Source organism: Habropoda laboriosa, unplaced genomic scaffold (genome assembly GCF_001263275.1).
Source record: "Habropoda laboriosa isolate 0110345459 unplaced genomic scaffold, ASM126327v1 scaffold816, whole genome shotgun sequence".
NCBI lineage: Eukaryota > Metazoa > Arthropoda > Insecta > Hymenoptera > Apidae > Habropoda > Habropoda laboriosa.
The window spans coordinates 743,069-765,404 of NW_017101002.1; the positions used below are offsets into that span (position 1 = coordinate 743,069).

A 22,336-nucleotide genomic window follows, 5' to 3' on the forward strand; every position below is an offset into this window, starting at 1 on the left:
GATTACACTTTCAATTTTTCACGCCAACTCTATTCATTCTCCTCTCTCGATGTTTTTAAACAGACGAGCCTCTCAAGCCTGGAACACCAGAGATAACTGACTACGACAACGAGTCGATAAGCTTGAAATGGACTCCTCCGGCTTCGGATGGTGGTGCACCGATAGAGAAGTACATAATCGAGAAGAAAGATCGTTACAAGCCAGATTGGGAGAAGGCGATGGAAGTACCTGGAAATCAACTGGAAGCGAAGGTAGCCGATCTGAAAGAACGAGGAGAATATCAATTCAGGATCATCGCTGTGAACAAAGCTGGACCTTCTCCTCCTTCGGACGCTTCTAAGATGCAAATATGCAAACACAAAGCCCGTAAGCAAGCGTTCAATTTCGTTCAAATACGACAACAATTGTTCAACCTTTAATCGGACAACTTGTTCTTCTTCCTTTCTTCTTCCTTTCTTAGTGAAACCAAGAATCGATCGTACAAACTTGAAACCTATTCTGGTGAAAGCTGGCAAAGTGATCAAATTCGACGTGGACGTTCGCGGTGAACCACCCCCAGAGATCACTTGGTATCATGCCAAAGACGAGGTGAAGAGTGGTGACAATATCGAAATCGTCAACGTCGATTACAATACCAAGCTGACTATTAACGACTGCGTGCGCAAAAATACCGGAGTATGGAAGATCAAGGCTGTGAACCAGCATGGTGAAGACGAGGCGGAAGTCGAGGTTACGATACTCTGTAAGTTAAATACTAACGTTCGGCCGTTGAATTAATTAATATTGATCACCGAACGCGGGTAACGTTCTTACGAGATGTACGTGTATGTGAACAGCGGCGCCTACGAAACCAAAGGGCCCTTTGAAAGTGTCCGATGTCACCAAGAGCGGATGCAAGCTGAAATGGGACAAACCGGAAGACGACGGTGGCGTACCTATTACCGGTTACGTAGTCGAGAAACTCGATAAAGCTACCGGAAGATGGATACCAGTTGGACGCACCGCGGACACCGAAATGGACGTGAAGGGTCTCCAAGAAGGTCACGAATACGAGTTCAGAGTGAAAGCGGTGAACGAGGAAGGCGAATCCGAACCACTGGTCACCGAAAGAACGACCGTTGCAAAGAATCCGTATGGTAAGGGGATGTTTCACGCTTCTTCCGCTAATCGACAACTTGGCTCGATTCATCTGCTATCGTTGGATCCATCGTCGAAATAAATATTTTCAGACGTAGCCAGTAAGCCCGGTGTACCAGAGTTCGAGGACTGGGACGTGGATCGCGTCGACTTGAAATGGGAACCACCGAAAGACACCGGAGGTGCGCCTATTACGGGTTACATCATCGAAATGAAAGAGAAACCATCGACGAATTGGCAGGAAGCCCTCGTAACCGACTCCCCGCAACCAAAGGGACGCGTTACCGGATTGAAGAAAGGCTCTGTATATCAATTCCGCGTGCGTGCTGTGAACAAGGCTGGTCCATCCGAACCAAGTGACTCAACCAAGCCACACGTTGCAAAGGCACGATTCTGTAAGTAAACGAACGCTTTCGTTCATTCCTGCGTTTCAGTTTCAACCTAACTCTTGTTCACCTTTTTCTCCACAGTGAAACCGCACATCAATCGTGACAAATTGCAAACGATTAAAGTGAGAGCGGGTCAAATGGTGAAACTAGAAGTGGACATCGAAGGTGAACCACCTCCAACCGTTACCTGGCACTTCGATGGCGCGGTTCTTCAGACCGGAGCCAACGTTAAAATCGACAACGAGGATTATCTGACCAAGATTCACTTAACCAACACCTCTCGCAAGCTCAGCGGCAAATACACCATCAAAGCTGTTAACGATTCTGGACAAGACGAGGCTGACGTGGAGATTATCATCCTCGACAAGCCTGGGAAACCCGAAGGTCCCTTGGAAGTGACAGACGTGCACAAGGAAGGATGCAAGTTGAAATGGAACAAACCGAAAGACGACGGCGGTCTGCCTCTGTCCAGTTACATAGTGGAGAAAATGGACGTGACTACGGGTAGATGGGTGCCAGCTGGAATCGTTGATCCGGAAAAAACTGAACAGACTATAACCGGCCTGGAGCCTGGCAAGAAATACGAGTTCCGCGTGAAAGCTGTCAACGAAGAGGGAGAGTCCGAGCCTTTGCAGACAGACACTGCCATCGTTGCTAAGAATCCTTACGGTAGAAGAATCGTTTTTCAGAAAGTCAACTCTATCCCCGAGGTTATTATCGAATCGATAAAACGAAACTCTTCTTCTTTTTTTTTCTCCCTCAGATGCCCCTGCTGCTCCTGGTCTTCCAGAGATCGTCGATTGGGCCGAGAACATGGTGAAACTGAAGTGGGAACCGCCGATACGCGACGGTGGTGCACCTATTACCGGCTACATTATCGAAATGAAGGATAAATTTGGTACTACCTTTGTGAAAGCGGCAGAAGTCGAGGGGCCGGTTTGTACGGGAACTGTGACCCGATTAGAAGAAGGAAATCAATACCAGTTCAGAGTTCGAGCGGTGAATAAAGCCGGTCCCGGTGAACCTAGCGAGGCTACCAATCCTCACACCGCCAAGGCTCGTTGGCGTAAGTTCATATCGGTGACATTCCAAGCGAACACTTTCTAATTGCACGATTCCTCCTGTTACAGTGAAACCGTTCATCGATCGCACCAATTTGCAACCGATCACTGTGAAAGTTGGTCTTACCGTGACCCTGGACGTGAACATCATCGGAGAACCGCCTCCAGCTGTAACTTGGTCTTTCAACGGCAAAGAACTCGTATCAGACGACACGATACGTATCGATAACATCGATTACAATACCAAATTCTTCATCCTGAAGGCCAAGAGAGCTCATACTGGAAAGTACGTAATCAACGCGAAGAACCAAGTAGGCGAGGATACGGCCGATATCGAAATAATCGTAATCGGCAAACCAAGCAAACCAAAGGTACGTGTTCCTCTACCGCGAAACTGTCTTTCTACCATAGGCTTTTATCACCCACGGGAAACAATTTTACTCTGTTCAGGGTCCTCTGGAAATATCCGACGTGCACAAACACGGTTGCAAACTGAAATGGGAGAAACCCGACGACGACGGTGGTATACCGGTCGAATACTACGAGATCGAAAAGTTGGATCCTCTCACTGGACAATGGATCCCTTGCGCGAAATCCACGGAACCGGAGGCAACGGTAACCGGTCTCCAAGAGGGCAAGCCCTACAAATTCCGTGTGAAGGCAGTGAACCGCGAGGGTGAATCCGACGATTTAGAAGCAGACAAATCTATCGTAGCGAAGAATCCATTCGACGAGCCTGGTAAACCTGGTCGTCCAGAAATCAAGAATTGGGACAAGGACTTTGTCGATCTGGAATGGACAGCGCCCAAGGACGACGGTGGTGCACCTATCGAGAAATATATCGTGCAGATGAGAGACAAGGAAGGAAGGCAATGGATAGACGTTGCAAAGGTTCTCGGAGACCGTACCGTCGCCAAGGTGACCGATGGCATCGAGCCAGGTCACGAGTACGAGTTCAGAGTGGTAGCTGTTAACAGAGCCGGACCCGGGGAACCCAGCATTTTCCTCTGCATTCGAGTACTACTAACGGACGATCTTTCATTTCGATACAGTGGCCCCACGTATCGACCGCAAGAACCTGCAGAAGAAAGTGATGCGAGTAGGTCAACTGTTGCGCATCGAAGCAGACGTAGAGGGTGAACCACCTCCACTTGTTACATGGAAACTCAAGGACGCTGTGCTGAAGAGCATGGACCGTCTAAAGATCGAGAACGAAGAATACCACACTACCTTCATCATAACCAAATTGCAGAGATCCGATGGCGGAACTTACACGGTTATGGCGAAGAACGACAGCGGCACCGATCAAGTTGACGTTGAACTGCAGGTATTGAGCAAACCTGGGAAACCGAAGGGACCACTCGAGGTGTCGGACGTGACCGCAGAGGGATGTAAATTGAAATGGGACAAACCCGAGGACGACGGTGGCGAGCCGGTCGATCATTACGTGATCGAAAGGATGGACGTTGATACCGGAAGATGGGTACCTTGCGCCACGAGCAAAACTCCAGAGGCGGATGTGACTGGTCTGAACGAAGGCAAGGACTACATGTTCCGAGTGAAGGCTGTTAATTCCGAGGGTGAATCCGAACCCTTGGAAACGCTAATCCCGACCACAGCCAAGAATCCTTACAGTAAGTATTATACGATAGATCGTTTTAGATAGAAATTCCAACATCGTTTCATTCTTTAATAATTGCAGCCGAACCAGATGCTCCTGGCAAACCAGACCTGAAGGACTGGTCCAAGCACCACGTGGACCTAAAATGGAAAGCACCGAAGAGAGACGGCGGAGCGCCGATCGAGAAGTATATAATAGAGAAGAAAGATCAATACGGAAAGTGGCAGAAGGCGGCTGAAGTTCCTGGAAACAAAACTGAGGGTAGAGTGGAGGATCTGGTGGAAGGACAAAAGTATCAATTCCGTGTGAAAGCGGTGAACAAAGGCGGTCAGAGTAAGCCTAGCGAACCAAGCGACAGCCTGGTAGCCAAGGATCGTTACGCTGCACCGAAGATCGATCGCACGAACTTGAAAGACCTTACGATCAAAGCTGGTACTCACATTCGAATAGACGTGAAGGTTACCGGTGAACCGCCCCCAACTAAGACGTGGTATCTGAACAAGGCCAAGCAGGAAACTGGTGGCGTGTTGACCATCGAATTGGAAGACTACAGAACCAAGTACCTAGTCTCGTCCGCCACCAGAGCTCACACCGGCACCTTGACGCTGAAAGCAGAGAACAGCTCTGGAAAAGACGAAGCGTCGATCGAGATTCTAGTTTTGGACAAACCTGGTAAGCCGGAAGGTCCGCTCAAAGTGTCCGACGTACACAAAGAGGGATGCACGCTCAAGTGGAATCCACCGTTGGACGACGGTGGCACTCCACTGGACCACTACGTAGTCGAGAAGATGGACACGGAAACCGGAAGATGGATTCCCGTGGGACGCACGAAAGAACCTACCATGGTCGTAGAGAATCTGGTGCCCGGACAGGAGTACAAGTTCCGAGTTGCCGCTGTAAACGCAGAGGGTGAATCGGAACCGTTAGAAACGGATCATGGAATTGTGGCCAAGAATCCATTCGGTTCGCATACAAATCCTTTCCACCTGAACAGAGAGAGAGAGAGAGAGAGAGAGAGAGAGAGAGAGAGTTTAACGTTAATTTCTTCGTTTTACAGACGAGCCAGGCCCACCTGGTCGACCAGAGGCAACCGATTGGGACAAGGATCACATAGACCTAAGATGGACTCCACCATTGACCGATGGTGGATCTCCAATCACTGGATACATAATAGAAAAGCGCGAGAAAGACAGTCCAAAATGGATAAAGGCTTGCGAAACCGGACCTGAGTGCAAGGGACGCGTCGATAATCTCGACGAGGGTGTCGAGTACGAGTTCCGCGTGAAAGCTATCAACGCGGCTGGTCCCGGTGAACCGTCCGATACCAGCAAACCAATTACAGCCAAGAGTCGACGACGTAAGATCATTTCGCCGATTTCCTTTTCCTCTTTTTTCCCCTTATCTCACCGCGTTGCTTGTTCGCTCAACAGTTGCACCAAAGATCGACCGCAAGAACTTGCGCAACCTGACGGTACGCGAGAACGAAGGATTCCACTTCGACGTGAAGATCATCGGAGAACCACCTCCAGACGTCACCTGGGTGATCAACAACAAGAGCATCCAACAGACAACCTTCCGTAGAATTCAGGATGTACCGTATAACAGCAAGTTCTTCAACGACAAACCCGAACGAAAAGACAGTGGCATTTATAAGATCACAGCTGTCAATCAGTATGGATCTGACACCGCCGAAGTTGAAGTCACCGTTGTCTGTAAGCATTCGCCCACTATTTTCCGCAGCTTCCAACTCCCTCCTCTGACGCGTCGTGAATTGTTTCACAGCTAAACCTGGCAAACCGGAAGGACCACTCGAAGTGTCTGACATCCACAAAGAAGGATGCACGCTGAAATGGAAGAAACCGAAGGACGACGGTGGCGAACCCATCGAGGGTTACCTCGTGGAGAAGTTCGATCCGGATACGGGAATTTGGTTACCAGTTGGTAAGACAACAGGACCGGAAATGAAGGTAGAAGGACTGACACCTGGACACGAATACAAGTTCAGAGTGAAGGCGCTTAACAAAGAAGGAGAATCGGAACCTCTGGAGACTTTCAGTTCGATCGTGGCCAAAGATCCGTTCAGTGAGTACTCGCGAATAGAAAATTGCACCATCGACGTACTTGACGATAACTAACTTAACGTTGCATCAGCTGTTCCAAGCCCACCTGGAGCACCGGAACCAGTCGACTGGACCGCCAACCAGGTTGAACTGACTTGGAAGGAACCGGTTAGCGACGGTGGATCACCCATCACCGGATACATCATCGAAAAGAAAGACAAATACAGCACGATGTGGGAGAAAGCTTTGGAAATCGAGACACCTACCACGAAAGGTTTGGTTCACGGTCTGATCGAGGGCAACGACTACGTATTCCGTGTAATAGCCGTGAACAAAGCCGGTCAATCGGAGCCTGGTGACACCAGCAAAACGTTCACCGCTAAACCACGCTTCCGTAAGTACTTTCAAAAATTACGTACACAATTCCGTTGCTAGATTTTCGAACGTGCTTTCGTAGCGTGCGAGCGTGAACCGTATCGAGTTTCGAGGAATTTATTATTTAACGGCCGTGGAGTCGGTCCAACTTATTTACCATCGGGCGTTGTATCCCTGAGACGAAAGAAGCACGCATCCTCGTCTTAAATACATACGTACCACGGATAGCCCGCGTACAATGGCATTATAAATAATTGTCATTCGAATAAATTGGCTGTCGGTAAGGCACCTATAAATTTCACTCCCCCAGTGGCACCCAAGATCGATCGGCGCAATCTGCGGGATGTCACTCTGTCGGCTGGTTCGTTGCTAAGATTCGACGCTAATGTGATCGGCGAACCACCACCACACATCGAGTGGCGATACGGCGCTATTCCTCTGCACTCCGACAGAAAAGTGCAGATCGACAATTCCGAGTACAGTACCAAGTTCAGCATTCGACCAGTCTCGCGTGACGACAGCGGCGATTACACCGTCACAGCGAGCAATTCCTCCGGACGAGACTCTGTCACGGTACAAGTCACCGTCACGGACAAGCCAATGCCGCCGGAAGGACCGCTCCAGGTGACGGACGTTCACAAGGAAGGATGCAAACTGAAATGGAAGAGGCCGAAAGACGACGGCGGCACCCCGATCGAATACTACCAAGTGGACAAAATGGACCCAGAGACTGGATGCTGGGTACCTTGCGGTCGATCCACCGAGCCTAGTAAGTCCAATCCTGTTACAGTTACATTTACCTGGAAAATCTCTTGGACGAACGAGTAAATAATATCGATGCTCCTTAATCCTGCTCTCCTCAGATTTGGAGGTGACTGGATTGACACCGGGCAAAGAATATCTGTTCCGAGGCTATCCTAGCTAAGAATCCATTCGGTGAGTAGCTAATTCGAGACGCGACATTGATCTCGCGTAGAAAGGGAAAAGAAACTTGGACTAATATCCCTTTGGAACTAAATTCCAGACGAACCGGGCAAACCTGGCGATCTTCGCGTCACCGACTGGGACAGAGATCACGTCGATCTCGTTTGGTCTCCGCCAACGAGCGACGGTGGATCGCCGATTACCGGCTACATCATCGAGAAGAAAGACAAATACGGGGAATGGGAGAAAGCCCTGGAGGTACCGGCGGACGACACGTCGGCCACGGTTCCCGACTTGATAGAAGGCCAACCGTACGAGTTCCGAGTGCGAGCCGTAAACAAAGCCGGCCCTGGCGAACCTTCGGACGCAACGCCAACGATCATTGCCAAACCGCGAAATCAAGCACCCAAGATCGATCGTACGAATTTGGTAGAGGTCAGAATCAAAGCCGGTCAGAACTTCAGCTTCGACGTGAAGGTGTCCGGTGAACCTCCGCCAACCACGAAATGGATGTTGGGCAAACGCGAGGTTCGGCCTACCGAACGTATCAAGGTAAAACACGTCGACTACAATACCGTCCTCAGTGTCAGAATGGCTACGAGAGCCGAGTCTGGAAAGTACACCATCGTTGCGGAGAACATCAACGGTATGGACGAGGCAGTCGTGAAGGTGACTGTTTTGGACAAACCTAGCCCACCTCAAGGACCGCTCAGGGCATCCGACGTGCACGCAGAAGGATGCAAGTTGACGTGGAAACCACCGGAAGACGACGGTGGTCAACCGATCGAGAACTACGTCGTCGAGAAAATGGACGAAGTTACCGGTCGCTGGGTACCGGCAGGAGAAACAGACGGTCCAGAGACCTCTCTGCAAGTCGAAGGACTCACTCCGGGTCACAAGTACAAGTTTAGAGTCCGTGCAGTTAACAAGCAAGGGAAATCGGAACCGCTCGCTGCTATGCAGAGCATCGAAGCGAAGAATCCGTTCGGTGAGTAACGTCTCTAGCCGATCGATGCTATCTACGTCGACTGTTTGACGATATCGTTGCTGTTCGTATTTCAGACGAGCCAGGGAAGCCTGGCACCCCGACCGTCAGCGACTACGACTCAGACTTTGTCGAACTCACGTGGGACCGTCCGCAAGAAGATGGCGGTTCACCCATTACCGGTTATATCATAGAGAAGCGAGACAAATACAGTCCGACATGGGAGAAATGCGCGGAAGTTGAGGGAGACGTGAATCGCGGAAAAGTGCCGGACCTCGTGGAGGGCACGCACTACGAATTCCGCGTTAGGGCAGTTAACAAAGCCGGACCTGGTGAACCCTCCGACGCTTCTAAATCTCACCTAGCTAGACCTAAGAATCGTAAGTACCTACCTGTTTACTCGTGCGCGTTTCCTTTCTTCCTCTAGGCACAGAGGGAAAAAACCAATTGGTTCGTTTTCAGTTCCACCGAAGATCGACAGGAAGTACATGTTGGACGTGAAAGTGAAAGCTGGTGGCTTCTACGACTTTGACGTTCCAGTTATCGGCGAACCACCACCGACGAAGCAATGGTCAGTGAAAGGCACGGTACTCGTACCGACTGATCGTATCAAGATCGTGAACGAGGACTACAACACCAAAGTCCGCGTGGTAGAAGCGAAACGTTCCGATTCCGGTGTCTACACCCTAGAGGCGAAGAACATCAACGGAAGGGACAGCGCGACATTAACCGTGAACGTCCTCGACGTGCCAGCTCCGCCGGAGGGTCCGCTCAAGATCTCGAATGTAACGAAGAACGGCTGCAACCTGCAGTGGCGCGCGCCGAAAGACGACGGTGGTTCGGAGATTCAGTATTACCAAGTGGAGAAGATGGATACGGAGAACATGCGATGGGTGCCTGTAGCGGAAGCTACGTCGACCTCTGCCCACGTGGACCATCTGATCGAAGGACACGACTATCAGTTCCGTGTACGCGCGGTGAACAAGCAGGGGGAATCGTTGCCGCTCACTGGCATGGATACGATCACCGCGAAAGATCCGTACGACAAGCCCGACAAACCTGGAGCACCTGTCGCCACCGACTGGGACAAAGATCGTATCGACTTGGAATGGGCTGCACCGAAGAAAGACGGTGGATCGCCTATTACGGGATACATCATCGAGAAGAAACCGCGTTTCGGATCGTGGGAGAAAGCTTTGGAGATCGAGGGAGCAAAGACAAGTGCCAGGATACCAGATCTGGTCGAAGGTCAGGAATACGAGTTCCGAGTGATCGCTATCAACAAAGCCGGGCCTAGCGAACCATCCGAGGCGTCTTCTCCTATCGTCGCGAAACCACGTTTCCGTAAGTGAAATCTTCTTTTCTCGTTTCTTTCCGTTAAACTGAAAATTCCGTGTTGAATGTTCTTCTGTACGACGATTCGAATTTCTTTACAGTTGCCCCGTCGTTCGATCCACACGCACTCAGCGATCTGGTTGTCCGTGCTGGACAGAAGATCAGCTACATCATTCCTATCCAAGCATCGCCGAAACCTCTTGCCACCTGGACCGTGGACGGAGCAGTTATCATGGCCGATTCTCGCCACGAGATGTACACTACTAATACGGAAACCGTCTTCGAGATACAGTTCTCCGTTCGCTCCGATACCGGCCGTTACACTTTGACACTGGAGAACGAGCACGGGAAATTCAGCGCGAGTGCTCGGGTCACCGTCCTCGACAGACCATCGCCGCCGCAGAAACCGCTCGAGATCACTAACATCACCAAAGAAGGTTGCCACTTGACTTGGCGTCATCCGACGGACGACGGAGGCAGCCCCATCTTGCACTATGTCGTTGAAAAGATGGACTTGTCGCGTGGCACCTGGTCCGATGCCGGTATGAGCACGATATTGAGCCACGAAGTCGCGCGATTGACGCACCGCAAAGAATATCTGTTCCGCGTGAAAGCTGTCAATTCGATCGGAGAATCCGATCCGCTCGAAGCGCCTAAGAGCATCGTGGCGAAGAACGAGTTCGGTTAGTAGCTGTAGTCTTAAATTTAAACTAGAATCGGTCCTCCGTCTTTATCGCGCGTAATTTGTAATCGTCCGGAACGATTGTTTAGACGAACCTGACGCCCCTGGAAGACCACAGATCACAGACTGGGACAGGGACCACGTCGACTTGCAATGGCCTGCGCCAAGCAGCGACGGTGGTTCACCGATCACTGGATACATCGTTCAGAAGAAGGAGAAGGGTAGCCCATACTGGGTGAACGCGGTTCACGTTCCTCCTAACCAGACGAACGCGACCGTTCCTGATCTCACGGAAGGACAGGAGTACGAGTTCCGTGTAATTGCCGTTAACGCTGCTGGACAATCGGAACCGTCGGAGCCTAGCGATCTGATCACTGCCAAGCCCCGTTACCGTGAGTATATTGATTCGTTTATCGAGTTCCGTTCTTTTTCAACGTTCTCTGCTAACGATCGGTATACAATCGGATACTTCAGTCGCTCCAAAGATCAAGACACCTCTGCAAGACATTCGAATCAAGGCTGGTCTCATCTTCCACGCGGACATCGACTTCGTCGGCGAGCCTACTCCGGAAGTCAGTTGGACCGTTGGAAGCAGGGCACTGGAAACGAACGAGAGAACCACCGTTACCTCGATCGGTTACCATACGATCGTTCACACCGTGAACGCGCAGAGATCCGACTCCGGACTGTATCACCTGTTGTTGAAGAACAGCAGTGGTATAGACGAAGGTAGCTTCCAGGTGATCGTCCTCGACAGACCAGGACCACCGGAAGGTCCTCTGCAGTACGAAGAAATCACGAGTCAATCGGTTACCTTGTCTTGGAAACCGCCTAAAGATAACGGCGGTAGCGAGATCACGTAAGTAAAGCGAGGACAACGGCAACGAGGACGACGACGAAACGGTGATAACGTTGCGACATCCTTTTTTTCGCAGTGGATACGTAATTGAGAAGCGAGACTTGACTCACGGAGGCGGTTGGGTTCCAGCTGTGACCCATGTCAATCCCAAGTTTAACCATGCCACGGTTCCGAGATTGCTCGAAGGTACCACGTACGAGTTTAGAGTGTGCGCGGAGAATCTTCAGGGACGCTCGGAACCTTTGACCACCGATCACTCGATCGTTGCCAAGAACCAATTCGGTAAGCTTATACCGGTTGCAATACCGAGATAGAACGATTGTAGCATTCCTCGAAACCAAACTGACGATAAAATATGCGCCTGTTCAGTTGTACCTGGACAGCCTGGCAAGCCGGAATGCGTGGACGCGGACAAGGATCACATCAAGATCAAATGGATGGCGCCGATCAGCAACGGAGGATCAAAGATCATCGGTTACGACGTGGAAAGACGCGATCGTGCGACTGGTCGCTGGTTGAAACTAACCAAGGAACCAGCGAGATACGCGGAATACTACGACGACCATGTGACCGAAGGTCATCAATACGAGTACCGAGTGACAGCTATAAATGCTGCCGGGTCGGGCAAACCTAGCGATACGTCGTCCGTGTTCATCGCGAAACCGATGAAAGAGAAACCGAAATTGAATCTGGATGCGCTGATCGGACGGAAGATCAAGGTTCGTGCCGGAGAACCGATCAACGTGAACATTCCATTGTCTGGTGCGCCAACGCCTACCATCGAATGGCACAAAGATGGAAGGGCCCTGGTCGAAACCCTGCGAATATCGGTAAGGAACGAATGTTTCGTGTCTCTACGTTTCACCTATTTCAGCATCGCGGCAATTAATCACGCGTTCGTATAATTTGTAGACGGAAACGAAGAGCGACCGTACGAACCTGTTGGTCGAAAAATCTGTACGAGAGGACGGCGGTGTCTACACCGTTACAGCGATGAACGAATACGGAAAGGATTCAGCCGACATCGAGGTTACCGTTGTCGACAGACCTGGGCCACCGCAGGGACCTCTTCAATACACTGCCACCACGCAAGATTCCGTGTCTCTGTCGTGGAACCGACCTGTGGACGACGGTGGATCCGACATCACCAACTACATCGTCGAAGTATCGGACTACGGAGCGGACAATTGGCGCCAGACACCTGGATACTGCCCGAGAACGAGCTACACCGCCAAAGGACTCACCGAGGGCAAGAAATACGTGTTCAGAGTGCGCGCGGAGAACATGTACGGCGTATCGGAACCACTGGAGGGTAAACCCGTTATCGCCAAGAGTCCGTACGATCCACCAGATGCGCCCAGTCAACCCGAGATCCTTGGATACACCCCGAACAGTTGCAGTCTTTTCTGGAATCCGCCGCTCAATACCGGCGGCAAGCCTATTACCGGATATTACGTGGAAAGGCGCGAACGGGGTGGAGAATGGCTCAAAGTCAACAACTATCCAACTCCGAATACAACGTTCACCGTGCAAGACCTTCACGAAGGCTCGAAATACGAATTCCGAGTTATCGCTGTGAACGAAGCTGGACCTGGTAAACCCAGCAAACCAACCGAACCGATCACCGCTGGACATCAACGTCTACGTCCCGATGCTCCCGAACCACCCAAACCTGACAGAATAACGAAAGACTCGGTGACGCTTAGCTGGCGACCACCGCGCAGCGACGGCGGTGCCAAGATCAGAGGTTACATTATTCAGATGAAACAGAGAGGCCAGGACGAATGGGACGACGTGAACGGTGCACTGATACCGACCAACGTGTACACCGTGCCGAAACTAACGGAAGGAGAGGAGTACCTGTTCAGAGTAATCGCAGTGAACGATGTCGGCAACAGCGATCCCAGCCGAGCAAGCAACCCGATCGTGATCGAAGAACAGCCCAACAAACCCGTGATGGATCTCGGAGGTGTCCGCGATATCACCGTCCGCGCTGGCGAAGACTTCTCGATTCACGTACCTTACATCGGTTTCCCAAAACCAACTGCCGCATGGTACGCTAACGACGTCATCAAAGACGAGACCGATCCACGTGTGCACCAACAGTTGGGCGACGACTACGCTAGCCTGGTAGTGAAGAATGCGAAACGCTCGGACGGCGGACAGTACCGACTACAGTTGCGCAATTCTTCCGGCTTCGATACCGCCACCGTGAACGTTCGAGTTCTCGATCGTCCGAATCCACCTCAGAATCTTCACGCCGACGAGTTCGGTGGAGATGCTCTCACGCTATTCTGGAACCCGCCTAAAGATAACGGCGGCGCCGATATCACCAACTACGTCGTAGAGAAACGCGAACCAAAGGGCACCTGGTCGAAGGTGAGCAGCTACGTGACAACACCGTTCGTTCGAGTGAGAAATCTGATAGTCGGAAGCGTGTACGAATTCCGCGTGATGGCGGAGAATCAATACGGCACTTCCGACCCTGTAACCACCATGGACCCGATCAAAGCCAGGCATCCGTTCGACCCACCTGGAGCACCTGGAACTCCCAAGGGCGTTGAAACCACCGAAGACAGTATCACGATCACGTGGACCAAGCCTCGTCACGACGGAGGCTCTCCTATCCAGGGTTACGTGATCGAGAAGCGCCTGCTCAGCGAGGACAAATGGGTGAAAGCGACCCCGTCCCTCGTTCACGAGACTACTTACAGAGTAACTGGCTTGATCGAAAACCACGATTACGAGTTCCGCGTTGCTGCTGAAAACGCGGCTGGTCGTGGACCGTGGAGTTCGAATTCCGACGTGATCAGAGCCAGTGCACCGCCGTTCCCGCCAAAGATCACGTCCGACCTGAGCATTCGCGACATGACGGTGATCGCTGGAGAACCGTTCACCATCACCGTCCCGTACCAGGCGAATCCGAAACCGAGACCAAGCTGGTCTATAAACGGCGAGGAGGTCCTCACAGGTGATAGAATTAAGTTCGACACAACGGACGTCGCTTCGCAGTTCGTCAACAAGAAGGCCAAGAGATCCGACACAGGAACGTACACCATCTACCTGACCAACACCGTTGGCACAGACTCGGCTTCGTGCAAGGTTCTCGTTGTCGGTAAGTGTTCCCGAGATACGATCGTTTACGAGACCCTTCTTTATTGCGGCAAAGTAGGCTTATTCGCGCGGTGATAATATCCTCTTCTCGTAGATAAACCATCTCCGCCGCAAGCACCACTGGACATTTCCGACATCACTCCAGAGACTTGTACGCTGTCTTGGAAACCTCCGTTCGACGACGGCGGTTCACCCGTTACCAATTACATCGTCGAGAAACTGGATCCGGCAGGCGTAAGATTTCATTTTCTCTTCAGAATATACCCCAAGGAGATTAGTCTGTTGAAACGACTGGACTGGCTTGATTTCAGTACTGGGTGAAGCTGAGCAGTTTCGTAAGGAACACACATTACGACGTGATCGGCCTCGAACCGAATCGCCAGTACAACTTCCGTATCCGTGCGGAGAACCAGTACGGAGTATCGGAACCGTTGCAGGCTGACGAGCCAATCACCGCGAAATTCCCGTTCACGGTACCAGAACCTCCTGGACAGCCTCGCGTCATCGATTGGGACACGTCGAACGCTACGGTGGTATGGACACGACCGATGTCCGACGGCGGATCCCGTATTCAGGGTTACAAGATCGAATTCCGCGATCCTGCCGACGACGCGACGTGGCGTGTGGCGAACGACTATCTCGTCAAAGACACAACGTACATCTGCTACAATCTGCTGAGCGGGCACGAGTACGAGTTTAGAATCCGAGCGAAGAACGCGGCTGGTTTCAGCAAACCCAGCCCACCTTCGGCTCCGTTCAAGCTGAAGAGCAAGTTCAACGTACCCTCGCCACCGGGCACACCGCAGGTGGTCAAGGTCGGAAAGAATTACGTGGACCTGAAGTGGGAGGCACCGGTATCGGACGGTGGCAGCCGTATCACCGGCTACGTAATCGAGAAGCGCGAAGTTGGAAGCGCGCTCTGGGCCAAGTGCAACGAGTACAACGTCACCGACACCGAATACACCGTTCTGCATCTGATCGAACGCGGCGACTACGAGTTCCGTGTCTTCGCGGTGAACGCCGCTGGAAGGTCGGAGCCAAGCTCCTGCACCACGCCGGTCAAGATCTGCGAGGTCGAAGGTGGCGAGAAACCGGAGTTCGTGCGAACTCTACCGATCAGTACGAACGTGCCACTTGGCAAAACTCTGGTACTCGAGTGCGAGGCTACCGGAAAACCTTTACCAACCGCTTTACAGGTGGCTAAAGAACGGCAGAGAGATAACGGTCGGTGGTCGGTTCCGAACAGAGGCGTTCGACGGAATTTACAGACTGGTGATTTCCGAAGTAATGAACGCGGACGACGGCGATTACAGCTGTCAGGTCTCGAATCCGCTTGGCACAGCCACGACCACGTGTCGACTGAAGATCGGTTCTCCGCCGCATATCACGCGCATGCCGGATGATCTGTATCTGGCCGAGAGAGACAACACCAAGATCAAGATCTTCTACAGCGGCGATCAACCGATGGACGTCGTCCTGAAGAAGGACGGCCGCAAAGTGGTCGAGACCTCCCACATCAAGTACACGGTGTTCGACGAGTATCTGATCATCTTCATCAAGGACATCGAGAAAGACGACGCCGGCGTCTACGATCTTTGCCTCTCGAACGACAGCGGCAACGTGAGCGGTTCGTTCAACGTCTATATTACCGGACTGCCTGGCCCGCCAACCGGACCCCTCGACGTCACCGACATCGACAAACACACCTGCACTCTCACCTGGCATCCACCTAAGGTCGACGGTGGGCTTCGCGTCACTCACTACGTCGTGGAGCGTCGCGACGTCAGTCTCACTCACTGGATCATCGTTTCGTCGTTCTGCAAGGAGTGCACGTTCATGGTGCAAGGTCTGACCGAAGGACAAGAGTATCTGTTCCGCGTGATGGCGGTGAACGACAACGGGATGGGCCCGCCTCTCGAGGGAACGAATCCCATCAAAGCGAAGGCACCGTTCGATCCTCCAGGCCCGCCGGGAACACCGAAGGTAACCCAGGTTGGCGGAGACTTCGTAAACCTGTCGTGGGAGAGGCCAGAATCGGACGGTGGCTCCAAGATTCAGGGCTACTGGATCGAGAAACGCGAGGCCGGCAGTCAGACCTGGCAACGCGTGAACGTCGCGATCTGCCTGCCCACGCAGATCAACATCCCGAACCTGATCGAAGGAAGGCAATACGAGTTCCGCGTGTTCGCGCAAAACGCAGCAGGCCTGGGACCGGAATCGAAAGCTTCCACGTCCGTGAAGATCGCCGATCCTCAAGCTGCCAAAGCCCCGGAGATCATCCAACCGTTGCACAAGGTGAACTGCGTGCAAAACCACAACGCCCACTTCCAATGCAAGATCATCGGTATTCCAAAGCCGACGATCACCTGGTTCAAAGGTGCCCGCGAACTGGTCGGTGGATCTCGATACAACATATACTCGGAGGGCGACGTGCACAACTTGATCATTCACGATGTCTTCGGGGAGGACGCGGACGAGTATTTCTGTCGCGCTGTGAACAAATGCGGCGTCAAGTCGACCAAGGGCGAGCTTCTGATCAAGACTCCGCCGAAACTGAACGTACCACCGAGATTCAGGGACACCGCGTTCTTCGACAAAGGCGTGAACGTCGTGATCAAGATTCCGTTCACCGGCTATCCGAAACCAAAGATCACCTGGGTGAGAGAGGGAGAGACGATCGAGTCCGGTGGACATTACACCGTGGAAGTGAAGGAGAGACACGCTGTTCTCACGATACTAGACGGCAGCCGCATCGACTCGGGACCCTACCGTATCACCGCGGAGAACGATCTCGGGCAGGACACCGCGATCATCAAGATCCAGATCAGCGACAGGCCGGATCCACCGAGGTTCCCACAGGTGGACAACATCGGCCACGATTCGTTGGCCTTGAGCTGGAAACCACCGCTGTGGGACGGCGGCAGCAACATCACCAACTACCTCGTCGAGAAACGGGAACACCCGATGACCAGCTGGATCAGAGTTGGAAACACCAGATTCTGTTCGATGGCGGTTACCGGACTCAGTCCAGGCCACCAATACGACTTCCGTGTCTGCGCGGAGAACATCTACGGTAGGTCCGATCCAAGCGAGGTCACACCCTTGATCACCACCAAGGGCACCGTCAAGAGAGAGTTCAAGCAGAAGGAGTACAAGGTGGACGAAACTGGAAAGAAGATCCGTGGACGAAGCGACGAGAAGCCACGGGACTACGATCAATTCGTCTTCGACATCTACAGCAAATACGTGCCGCAGCCGGTTGAAATAAAACACATCTCGGTCTACGACAGGTACGACATTCTCGAGGAGATCGGAACCGGCGCGTTCGGCGTGGTCCATCGTTGTCGCGAGAGAGCTACCGGTAACATCTTCGCGGCAAAGTTTATTCCTGTGTCCCATGCGATGGAGAAGGAACTTATTAGAAAGGAGATTGACATAATGAATCAGCTGCATCATCCCAAGTTGATCAACCTCCACGATGCCTTCGAAGACGACGACGAGATGGTCTTGATCTTCGAGTTGTAAGTGCCTCCACCTGTAATTTCTTCTTCGTAAACTCCGAGTAAACTTTCTTTCGTTCCTCCAGCTTATCCGGCGGTGAGCTCTTCGAGAGAATCACGGCGGACGGGTACACCATGTCCGAGGCTGAAGTTATCAATTACATGCGGCAAATCTGCGAAGCTGTGAAACATATGCACGAGAAGAACATCATACATTTAGGTAAAACTCTCTCTCCCTCCTTTATCTTTCTTTCCTGCACACTACAGGCCCGTAACCAGTAATAATTGTTACTGCTCTCCTTTTCAGATATCAAACCTGAGAACATTATGTGTCAGACGCGCAACAGTACCAACGTGAAATTGATCGATTTCGGTTTAGCCACGAAACTCGATCCTAACGAGGTAGTAAAGATCAGTACAGGTACGGCTGAATTTGCCGCGCCTGAAATCGTTGAACGCGAACCAGTTGGCTTCTATACGGACATGTGGGCTTGCGGTGTCTTGGCCTATGTTCTGTAAGCCGTTTTTTCATTCTCCCCGGTATTCGAGCGATGCACGATTAATCCAATCGATGCGACATTTATACAGGTTGAGTGGACTTTCGCCGTTTGCCGGAGATAACGACATCGAAACGCTGAAGAACGTTAAAGCCTGCGACTGGGACTTCGACGAAGAAGCATTCCGCGATGTCTCCGAAGAAGGCAAGGACTTCATCAGACGGCTACTCGTCAAGAACAAAGAGTACGTTATTTCCGTTATTTCCGAACATTCTCTCTTACGACACGCGTTTTATTTATCGCGCAATTTATAAATCCAGGAAACGTATGACCGCCCACGAATGTCTCCTTCATCCATGGTTAACCGGTGATCATAGCAACCGTACAACTCCGATTGCAAGCAGTCGATACCTGAACTTCAGAGACAGGCTGCGAGCCAAGTACGAGAACTGGGATAAATACGTTCTTCCTATTGGCCGACTGGCCGAATACTCTTCGCTGAGAAAGTTGCTCATCGACAAATACAAGATCTACGATTCTTGCTTCGGTGAGGGGAATCATCGGTTCCAAACTTTTCTTTCTCTATGCGTATACGTATAACTGTACGTATAACTCTGTTGCAGATCGACGACAAGCGGCACCAAGGTTCGTGATCAAACCCACCAGTGCGTTTGCATACGAAGGCCAGAGCGTCAAGTTCACTTGCCGCGTGATCGCGATAGCCTCTCCGACGCTCACGTGGTTCCACAGCAACCAGGAACTCCGACAATCGGTGAAATTCATGAAACGATACCACGGGGACGACTACACCTTCATCATCAACAGAGTGAAATTGGAAGACAGAGGAGAGTACGTGATCAGGGCGGAGAATCACTATGGTTACAGAGAGGAAGTCGTCTTCTTGAACGTGCAACGTACGTTAGAAAGCAGCTTGCGCTACCAGGCCCTCCTACCTACCGTCGTCGTCTTCTTCTTCTTCTTCTTCTACCATCACGCTCACTCTCTGTCCGATTTTCAGCGCTGCCGATAGAGATTCCAAAGTACAGGCCAGAACTGCATCCAGTCAGAAGGAGAGAACCACTTGGCTACAACGTCTGGTTGGAGACGATCGAATCAGCGCCGAGCTTTACCTTCCTGCTTCGACCGCGTGTCATCCAAGTCAGGCAAACGTGTAAACTGCTCTGCTGCCTCAGCGGCAATCCACCACCGACGGTTAAATGGTACAAGGATAGGGATGAGCTCTCGAAATATCATTACGCGATGACGCACGCGGACGGTGTTGTCACCATGGAGATAATCGACTGCAAACCAGAGGACAGCGGCAAATATCGTTGCGTCGCGACCAACATTCACGGAAAAGACGAAACTAGCTGTGTCGTCATCGTTGAAGGTACGCGCTTGATATCGAGCAATTTCAACAGATCTATGGAAACCGATATTTCTCTTTTTCTTCTTCTTTCGACTTTCTCAACTGTGAACGATTCATGGAATATTTCTTTATAGGCACTGGAGAAACTGAGGAGCAAGTTAAATTAGCACACGACCTCCTACATTCCGGAGGTAGAGCTATTGAGTGCATGCAGCCCCCTTGCACCAATCCTCCCCTTTTATTCTATAATATTTCTCTTATACATATATCCTTTCATCTAACTTGAAACTAACTTTCTCATTCCCCCACCCTCTTGTCCAACGAGATAACCCCTGACAAGATTCCACCTTTAGACGCATCTTTTCTAGTCGCTTTTTACCCCTCTATTCCACACTATTAACGATCCTTGTGTACCCCGAACCATTTAACGAACAGATTCCAATTGTTTATCGTCTATTTATTAATCAATAGTTGCGTGTTGTTAAATATAGTACGTACACATACGTATGTATAAGTAGGAGTGATATGTGAATGCGACACGTACCTTTTTTCGCAGATCGAAGATTCATCGAACAACCACTGAAACCAGCACCACCACCGATCGTCACGGTACACAAAGTCGGTGGATACAGTGGATACAGTTCCACTACCACGCAGGGCCACAATTACAGTAGTACTACCGCTAAACACAATTCCACCACTTCCTCCTCTTCGTCTTATAAAGTAAGTGTGTTAAAACAGCAAGGGAAGAAGAAATCTCCTTTAACTAACTACTTTAACGTAACTACTTTAGGCCTCCGAATCCAGTACGGACAAACGAAGCGTGAAGAAATACGGACTTGACTCTGCCGGCAGCCCGTCCCGTTCCAGGAGTACGACCAAGGAATTAGTTTGTAAGTGATACAAATACGTATTTCACTTTTTTCCACAAACGATCCGAAGCCTCTAGTAAATTCTGTCTCTATAAAGATCCTCCGGATGATTCGATGAGAGCACCGCAATTTACCAAAAAATTGTCCGATCTCACTGTCAACGACGGAGAACAACTAGAACTTAGCGTAAATGTTAACGGTGATCCGGAACCACAGGTTACCTGGACCAAGAATGGCAAGGTATAAAACATACGGATTGTAAAGATGATATTACCATGTTGAAATTGTGAATTAAACATTCCCCCACCCTCTCTCTCTCTCTCTCTCTCTCTCTCTCTCTCTCTATCAGCCTCTGAGCTCGTCGGAGATCATGAGCTTGAAGTATAAAGCCGGAGTCGCGACACTCGTTATCAACGAAGTATTCCCCGAAGATGAGGGCGAGTACACTTGTCAGGCAAGCAACAGCATCGGTACCGTAACTACCTCTTGCAAATTAACGGTTAAACGTAAGTAAATAGCGCGATTGCGATACTCTATATATGTATAATACTTGTACAGTTGTTTCTTCGAAAGAAGAATAAAATAAGAGAATACTAAAGTTCAATCGATATACGTTTGCAGCAGCTATGGCGGGTGCAGCCGCGAAGAAAAAGACCGACGATAAGCCTCCGAAAATCGTGGACCATTTGACCAGTATGTTCGTAAAGGATGGTGAAGCCGTCACTTTGAGCTGCCGAATAATCGGTGCGAAAAAGTTCGACGTGATCTGGCTTCACAACAACAAGGAAATCAAACCTAGCAAGGACTTCCAATACACTAGCGAGGCCAATATCTATAAATTAAACATAGCCGAGATCTTCCCCGAAGATTCTGGTACTTATACCTGCGAGGCATTCAATGACGCAGGAGAGAGTTTCTCGTCGTGCACATTAAACGTTCTTGGTACGCTTAACGATCCCCTTTATCGGTAAACATTTATAAACATCTCGACGCAACAAACGGAAAAGTCTCACGACCGTTTTATTCTTTCGTACACCTCTGTAGTTCCAAATGAGGAACCGAAGAGTCCAGTCTTCACGACATTCCCTCAATCTGCAACGGTAAGCGAAGGCGAATCGGTTACGTTCGTATGCAAGACTGAAACCGCGCCTCTGAAAGGTAAGTGATAGATTGCAAAACGTAAATCGGAATAAAAATATGGTCATTTGTGTGCGATACAGTAACGTGGTTGAAAGACGGAAAAGCACTCCCGGAATCTAGCAGCAGGTACCTCTTCAGTTCAGACGGTGACAAATCGTTCGAGTTGCGTATTAAAGCTTGCACAGCCAGCGACATCGGTCAGTATGTTGCTCGCGCGATCGGCAAAAAGGGTGAGACCAATGCTGCTTTCGCTCTCAACGTTACCAACGAATAGTAAAATCGCTGATTTTACACGTGATAAATCGCAACACGACAAGGTTCGCTCAGATCTATTCATTTTTATCGCTCTCAAAAACACAATCCTTTACTATATACATTGAAAATCTGAATTATTTCTTCACTATCTTTACTTCGCT

The 22,336-nt window shown here is 50.8% G+C and overlaps 1 protein-coding gene across 1 annotated transcript in view; it reads left to right on the forward strand.

The window, feature by feature from the left end:
• LOC108577749 (twitchin) overlaps positions 1-22,230 on the forward strand; it is a 57,776-nt gene extending 35,546 nt beyond the window's left edge. The window contains 43 exon segments of the mRNA XM_017940941.1: positions 61-366; positions 461-742; positions 837-1,136; positions 1,230-1,532; positions 1,608-2,195; positions 2,290-2,592; positions 2,657-2,958; positions 3,038-3,596; positions 3,640-4,221; positions 4,290-5,171; positions 5,266-5,565; positions 5,639-5,920; positions 5,991-6,290; positions 6,360-6,662; positions 6,954-7,412; positions 7,507-7,551; positions 7,553-7,579; positions 7,668-8,555; positions 8,630-8,932; positions 9,015-9,896; positions 9,989-10,570; positions 10,659-10,961; positions 11,044-11,428; positions 11,505-11,710; positions 11,798-12,258; positions 12,341-14,543; positions 14,637-14,776; positions 14,854-15,732; positions 15,734-18,063; positions 18,129-18,262; positions 18,350-18,557; positions 18,631-18,783; positions 18,860-19,086; positions 19,163-19,453; positions 19,558-19,929; positions 20,043-20,099; positions 20,465-20,631; positions 20,738-20,801; positions 20,878-21,020; positions 21,130-21,286; positions 21,405-21,722; positions 21,825-21,938; positions 22,001-22,230. Coding sequence (XP_017796430.1) covers positions 61-366; positions 461-742; positions 837-1,136; positions 1,230-1,532; positions 1,608-2,195; positions 2,290-2,592; positions 2,657-2,958; positions 3,038-3,596; positions 3,640-4,221; positions 4,290-5,171; positions 5,266-5,565; positions 5,639-5,920; positions 5,991-6,290; positions 6,360-6,662; positions 6,954-7,412; positions 7,507-7,551; positions 7,553-7,579; positions 7,668-8,555; positions 8,630-8,932; positions 9,015-9,896; positions 9,989-10,570; positions 10,659-10,961; positions 11,044-11,428; positions 11,505-11,710; positions 11,798-12,258; positions 12,341-14,543; positions 14,637-14,776; positions 14,854-15,732; positions 15,734-18,063; positions 18,129-18,262; positions 18,350-18,557; positions 18,631-18,783; positions 18,860-19,086; positions 19,163-19,453; positions 19,558-19,929; positions 20,043-20,099; positions 20,465-20,631; positions 20,738-20,801; positions 20,878-21,020; positions 21,130-21,286; positions 21,405-21,722; positions 21,825-21,938; positions 22,001-22,194 — 18,284 coding nt within the window. The 3' untranslated portion in view covers positions 22,195-22,230.
• Positions 22,231-22,336: the final 106 nt, after the last annotated feature.